Below are 7,481 nucleotides of genomic sequence, written 5' to 3'. Positions count from 1 at the left end.
GACGTCCAAGGCTTTCCAAAGTCCACTCGTCGAACAGCGTTCACCCACACCTTGTCCAGTTTCCGATCCGTTGGAAACTTGTGAAAAAGCACCTCCGGGTTGCGCAGCGGCTTGTTTGAGCAGCCCACAGCGCTTTAAGTTGTACTCGGCATCTTTCGAGGAACAGCTGCGCAGTCTTGGGCGCACCGAGTTGCTCGCTAAAACGGGTCTAGGAGTCCTCACAAGTAAATAAACAAAAAGCTATACCGAAGCTACACGGGCTACAGGTAAAAGCAACGGCTAAACACGCAATTACAAGCCGAAGTAGCGGTAATAGCGGCACAAAAAAGCGCGCGCGACGGCTGCACCGTGCGCCCGTCCGGAACGGAGGAAAAAAAGAGGACGACGTTGACATCACGGCCCAATGTTGCTTTAGCGATCGGCAACCCGCTGGCCGCCCGCTAAGGAGCAGCGGCTCGCGGCGGGTCGCGTTTTTATTATCGGCATTAGTTGAGAAAGCGGCGTCCCACGGACGTGAAATTTTGGCTGGGGTCGTATTTTGTGTCACTAAAGCTATACCAGTAATTTAATTCATTTTGAGTTTTGGCCGGAGTTGCCCTTTAATATTATGTAGAAAAAGAACTAAATTTGTGCGATATTGCGTTTTTCAATTTCAAGAGCCGTTGATTCTGCCTTGAGGTGGCCTCAAAAAAAATACGAAACATGGTGACTTTTACAAAAGAGTTTATTGCATTTTGTTCTTGAAAGTTTAAATAAAATAATTTCGTTTTAAAGAGGAAAAAAAAACATTTTGAAGTTGAGCTCTCGCGACGAAGTCTGGCGTCGTTTCTTGAGCCTCTTCTCTGCACAGCACGCCACCGTCGGGCGTGGCAAAGAGTGCGACGGTGTTACGGTTTACGCACGCAGGTACACAGTAGGACTTCGAGTTGTCGCGTACGTCTTGGTGGGAAGAAGCTTTTAAGTTTTTTCCACTCTTGTTGCTTGATGGATTTTCCTATTTCGACTGTTTTGCGTGGCGGTGTTTTCCTGGGGTCTTCCACCGTCTTGATATCAGCAGATGCTTTGCGCTGCCGAGTCAGAGCATCCACTAGTAAGCGTGCTGTTCCTTACGTACACATCGCAATCACTCTCTATCGTCAACGCCAGGACACTATTTAAACAGCAAAACAAAAGCCCATTGAACAGGCTATCTCAAACGACTAGGCGATGTGGTGTTAATGAATGCGCGCCGTTGGAGGCTCATGCCTCGTTTGCGTTTAAATCGGCTTTGAAACGTCAAATTCTTGCGTCGCTGAATAGTTCCGCTTTTAACCGCAGTATGCGTGACGGAGAAGTCCACGTCAGCTGATGCCGCCCGTCGATTAGGCATCGCGTTTCGGAGTGTGAATTCAGACGTGTTTGTCTTTTGTGGAAGAAGTCGAGCTATCCTTTAGACGTCGGGAAGTGTTGTGTAATATTGATATCGCAGTTAGATATTCATCAGTCAGCCTCCCACTGGCAGGTAGCTATAGAGAGGACAGTGTTGAACTTCATGGGTGATGTTTTTATTTCAGTACCTATCTCGTGTTTTGGCTATGTATATGCGCTCAGTTCGGTCAATCTTGACAGTTACAATGACAACCCATTTCATAAAGACGAACGTTTTTTTTATTTTTTTATTTTTTATTTCTGCAGTTGCGTTCGTCAGCTAATGTGACCCTTGCCCTGGAGTGCTCACGACTTCCGAAGAGAAGTCGCTCCTTCAAAGTAATATTGTCTTCCAGGTGTTATTACAACGAGTCGGGCTCATAATTGTATGTAGCTAGAAAAAGAAACATATATGTAAAATGAAAATATAGAAGGAAAAGAACGCTGATCACGCTAATTGGACGCTAAAACTAGATTAGACAACCCGCACATCTCAGCGTCAAGAAACTAAAGAAGAGCAGGAGACAAGAGAGCCCTGGGACGTCAGAACGCCGAGCTCTGGTTGGAGCGCTTAGTGCGTACACATAAAGCTAGCAGCCTGTCTCCCCACTACGCTCGTCGAACGCGTAAGAACGCGGAACGCCGGCCTCCGGCGTTTAACTTTCGCATTCAAATTCTTTTTTTTTTTTTTTTGACCAGTGAAGTGTAGATAATGGCATAGCCTCCTCTATATTCCAAAGCCTGGCAGTTGGACGACCGAGCCATAGAGTGCCCGGCCGCAGATTTGGAGCGCGAGGATCTGGTAGCACACAGCATCAAAGAGCCATTTCTCGGGAAGGAATGGACGTTCGCGCACAGCTTTTGCAGCGGCGAGAACCCGAAACACACTTGTTCGCTCGGAAGAAGTGTGTTTCGGTTTCTCGCCGCAGCGCGGCGCCAGTCACGTGGCTCTCCTCTCATCCGTTGCCTGCCGTTCCACTTTTTTTTTTCATTTCGGCGGCCACTTTTCGTGGCGATCTGCCAGGCGTTGTGAGTTTATAGGAGGCTATGATAGAGGCGGCCTTTGTTTGTACTGTAGTCGCTGAACGCCTTAGAACTCGTAACACCGGCGTCAGACGCTTGGACCTTGCATTCGAACGCAATTCTCAGGTGCAGAGAATTCAAAGGCAGCTAGTGTTAATTCTACCCTAATTCTTTTCAATAATCAGCTCGAAATTCTCTTTTCATCGCGCGCTCTCGTGTCGAGCTCTTCCTCAGTATTTCGGTGCATTCCGTTTCGTATCGTAATCTTTAATCATATGAATACACAACAGGAACACGTCCTATATCTTGCGGCGGAGCATTTTTAGACGTCTATTATTCTAGTGTAAACAATTATGCATGAGTACACGCCAATAGTTTTAATGCTTATTATTGAAGGATACCTGCAGACAATGGCTACAAACCACACTTTAAAAAAAGCCCCTGCGTCTACGTTCCCGCACAACACTCAGAGAGCCATTCACCGCAACTTAAAGAGAGAGCTCAGCGAATGACGATGCCGAAACTTGTGTCTAGAACAAAAAACGCAGTCAGAGTTGCGACATTAAGCAATGCAAGCGTGACGTTTTGCATTGCTTAATGTCGTAACTCAGAGTGTGTTTTTTTGTCTAAATATTTGTTTCGGCACTGTCATTCGCTGAGCAGCCCCCGTAAGTTGCAGTAAATAACTCTCCGAGTATTGTGCGGGAAAAAAGTCGCACGGACTTTTTTCAGAGTGCACTTTGCTTAGCACAGTTTTCCCTCGTAAGAACTATAGTGGTTTGTCCATAAGTCAGCGCAATAGTCTCGGGAGCGTGAAACAAAAAAGAGCAAAAGCTGCGTCTTATAGCGTCGCCGAGCGCCGTAACCATAGCAACAGTTGCTTGCGTTCTACGGTGGGGTAGCGGCATTCAACCAAGGCGTAGCATCAGAGGTGGTTGTTATCGTTACACCGCTGGGCGGCGCGGCTCGGCGCGATATTGGGGAGTTTTAGCAGACCGTTTCCGCAGCCCGCTAAGCACCCGCATAGCGCTCCGTAACCTGCCACAAGACCTTGAAGAATTCAGACAAGGCTGGCGGCGCGCATGCGCAACTGCGCGCCGCCAGCCTTGTCTGAATTTTTTGCCAGCCTTGTCTGAATTTTTTGCCAGCCTCGTCTGAATTTTTTGCCAGCCTTGTCTGAATTTTTTTTTTTTTTTGTGGATACCATAGCGGAGGAGAAAAACGGTCTGCTAAAACTTCCCGTTTGCTCACATATACTTCACGCTTAAGAAAACGAATGACATGACGCGCTTATTTTGATTCAAGGTGTTGCGTTGCGTCGCGCCACCGCGGCAGTGGCCGCGGTGGCGCGCATCACCGTCTAGCGCTAAAGCCCCCTCCTAATTTAAAAGTAGTGCAAGGTGCGTCTATGCACGAGGCACGTGCCAGGTGTAGCACTTGGGAAGATCAGGGTGGCACAGCGCAGCACTGATCTAGATTTCAGACGCCATGTTCTTCCAAGAGGTGGCGCGCGGCACGTGTCTCGAGCATTTCCACAACAATGGATGGCATCACTTTTCCCAGGCTAGAGCGGCTTTATGTAGCGTCATCGCCCGTCATAGAGGACAGCGTAAAGGACAAAATAATTGATGACAGAATTATTTGTAGAGGCCGAGCCGGCACGTGGGGCCTGGCGCCGAATAGTCGTGCATGCCACTGCGGCATTGTCGTCTTCACCTTCCTGGCAGCATTTGTTTTTACTTTGAGAAGAGCGGTCTCAAAGGAGAGAGGTAAAGGAGATAGATAGTAAGGGAAAAGAAATAGAAGGAATGTGTTGGCATGAATGAGCGCAGCTTGCAAAAATAAGGTCGAATTGCGCCAGACCAAGCAACATCACTACACGAAAATTTACTGTATTCATTCCAAAGGACTATGACATTACACTGCATCAGAAAGGGTTACAGAACTGCGGTATGGTACGAAAATACTTAATTCGGTTTGTAATCAAATTGAATTGAAGTAAAGGAAATAAAGAAATAGCTGATTTATCTCCGCTCCATTAACGCGGTTTATTTCTAAACAAACTCGAGAAAATTTAATTATCAAGTAAATCTCTCGGTTTTATGGCCAGGAGCTATGACACAGGGGGCATACATGCATTATTTCCACTAGTCAACTTATTCGTTCTCCATGAATATAACATTGAATGTTTAGGTTTCAAGAAACTTACTTCTATTGAACATCACATTTTTTTATGTGGATACACCTGTCGTGCTTTATACTTACCCGTACACATTGATTCACATTCTTCTTTTGTTTTGAAAAGGTTTGAATCTCCGGTAACACGGCCACGAAATATGCGTTTGGGTACACAATTGTCAGAGTCTATGTCGTAGTAGTATCTTTTTACCAAACCAAGGAATTTATAATCTGGCTTCTGCACACACCGGTGTTTCACGTCATCTGTGAAATGAAATTTCAAACAATAAAACAATTAAACGTTTCAATAAAGTAGTAAAATATAAGATTGCTTTTTTTTAAATATCAAGGAAGCCGTCGTTTGATGTCTCATTATAAATTGACAGTGCGTGAAGAAAGGAGGTTTCGCAGGCCGATTAAATCCGGGATTTCAGATTGTGTAGATATCACAGAAGGGTGTTGATAACTAACTGGTTTATTTATGCAACTGCCTGCACAGGAAGTTTTATTAAGGATTATTTTCAAGATGCCTATTTATTGATAGGCTAGCCTTCAGAATAATTGCATAATTATATATATATTTTTAAAGTATTTTTATAAACAATAATCAACGTAAATTTTTATTAGAAAGACTCTGTACATCATAGAAAGGTTCTCATTCAGTGAATTTTATGAAGATTTGAAGCGTATTTTTCTTTTTCTAGGTTTCGAAAAGGCATCGATTTCTAACGCGCGGTGTTGTTCATTTGTCTGTTTCGCTCCGCTGGCCTGGCCCCTGTAGCACAGAACGTGACTTTTGCGCACTAACATGCTTTCATCGCACTCCAAATATTTCTCAAAGTTACAAATTAATTTGTTTTCGGTTTCACCCAAGTTTCTTACTAAAACCTATGTTTACATTTGCTCATTCAAAAGATTGCAATGAAAATAAATAACCTTATTTATCTCAAACTTTGTGTGCGGCTTTCCAATTCTTGAATCGTATCAATCGGGAGCGTTAACCGACGGGCCGTTAAGCGTTGTATTATGGACTGGTGTGGTGATATCAACGAAGATTGGTCCTAGAGGTGACATGAACTCGTGATCTGACTTGTTTCGTTTTAAGTACTACGAGAAGTATGGGTTGTTAATAACGTAAACAATGCTCAGCCTCGTATATTAAATTAAATGTTTTAAGGAATTATTTAAAATATTTTTTTTGTCTAAGACCAATACTGGAACACATGATACGAAGTATATTTTTTTACCCTGAGCACAACCAATGCAATGAAAGAAGAAAAATATTTCTGGCTGATAAACAAAATATGCTAGAAAATGTTGTGAAGTCTTCTGTATAGAATACTGACATTATAAGCCTTGAAATCTAACTGCAATAATACTTAAAAAAGAAGTGAGCTGGTGATGTTTCATGGTAATAAAACCCGAGACTCAGAAACACAGAAAGGGTCGAACGTCCCCTTCTGTGTTCGCCCCCTTCTGTGTTCTTGAGTCTCAAGTTTTATTACCTTCATATCTAAATTAGATTTGAAAGGAATATTATTAAACCGAAGGTGATACACGTTCTTTTATGGTGGTTGGATGCACATTATTGAGTTGATAAAGTACGAACTTTTTTATATAAAATGCGTCGAATGTGCTAATTGAGATCAGAACAGGATTGTGCACTTACTTGTACAAGTGTTCCAACATTCCTTCGCATTCGGAAAATTGTTTCCACTATCTTCACATCCAAGAAACCTTTCACACCTTTTAGTCTCCGTGTTGTAACCATACCTGTTTTCAAGCGTACGGCAAGAACTCATATTTTGAATTGGTAGCTTGCATTTATTTTCTACGAATCCTATAATAAAATAGATTCATTAAAATGGCAACAAATTAAAATGTAAATTATTTTGAGGCAAACATGCTATACAATGTTACACAGGAAGAGGGTTCATCTGTGGATGAAACTGAGGTTGATTGTGCCCCATCAGAAAAAGTACTACTACATACCATAACATCCGTTTGCAGTCTCAGGAAGTTTCAAGGGAGCGCCTCGAGATAACATCGAAACATTTCTTATCTTATTTTAAAAGCTATAATAAAAAAGACCTTCAGTGGTCTCCTTTGTACTACTGATTTTTACTCTTTCCTCACCAAACCCAGAGCAGCACATCCTTCATAACGAGGCACCATGCGGAGAACATCTCGGGTGCTTCTTGCCCAGGAGTTGCAGTGACTTCGGAAAGACGCCTAGCTCTGATTGTCTTTGATTGAAAGGATAGTTGGTAGACAAGATTAGATGTCTCAAGCTCTACCCACTTTTTTTTAATCAGCCAAAAAAAGCCCGGCGTTCTGCCTGTAGCCTGCATTTTATGATTCATATGCCGGGACAACCATGCTGGCGCAAGAGCTCGGGCTCGCCGCGCTCGAGCTACGAGCACCAACTGCGAGACCACGGGTGATTATATAAAATGCAGTTTTTATCGTACCAGTCGGTCGGCCAATACTTGTGTCTTTACATGTCATTAGCCGTAAAAACCCTCTATATTGAAAGTAGCGCCAAATTCATCTTTTCCTCTAGAATGTCTCGCTCTTTCCTCCTCTCCGCGAATCTCGCCCTTTCTCATTTCGATGCTAGCGCCTCCTAGGCTGCCCTCCTGCCAATCTCCGCAACAGGTCACTGCTGGCAAACCCTTGCTAGATCGGTGTTTTCTACGAGATTTCGACTCACAGCTTTCATGTTTTCGCTAGGATATGAGCTACGGGTATCCTCGAAGTCTTTGTTACTGGGTAAGTCTTTCCATTACTTCACGTCTGGAGCAGGAACGCGAGTTTTGTCGAGGCTTCGGCTGTGTTCTGCTCGTATCATTCTGTTCGAGATCAGATGCGAT

General features: G+C 43.8%; 1 protein-coding gene across 1 annotated transcript; it reads right to left on the bottom strand.

Moving 5' to 3' along the window:
- Window positions 1–1,704: 1,704 nt before the first annotated feature.
- Window positions 1,705–6,655, bottom strand: LOC121835708 (actinia tenebrosa protease inhibitors-like). The gene is made up of 4 exons (XM_042290158.1): window positions 6,601–6,655; window positions 6,278–6,448; window positions 4,696–4,872; window positions 1,705–1,801 (listed from the first exon to the last, which is right to left on the bottom strand). The coding sequence occupies exons 1-4, from the start codon at window positions 6,653–6,655 to the stop codon at window positions 1,770–1,772; spliced, it is 435 nt and encodes a 144-aa protein (XP_042146092.1). The 3' UTR covers window positions 1,705–1,769.
- Between the last annotated feature and the right edge of the window lie 826 nt (window positions 6,656–7,481).

This window comes from Ixodes scapularis, unplaced genomic scaffold (assembly GCF_016920785.2).
Source record: "Ixodes scapularis isolate PalLabHiFi unplaced genomic scaffold, ASM1692078v2 PGA_scaffold1__304_contigs__length_218370807, whole genome shotgun sequence".
Classification (NCBI taxonomy): Eukaryota; Metazoa; Arthropoda; class Arachnida; order Ixodida; family Ixodidae; genus Ixodes; species Ixodes scapularis.
The sequence above is the reverse complement of the archived record's forward strand: the minus strand, read 5'-3'. Positions and strand labels throughout refer to the sequence as shown.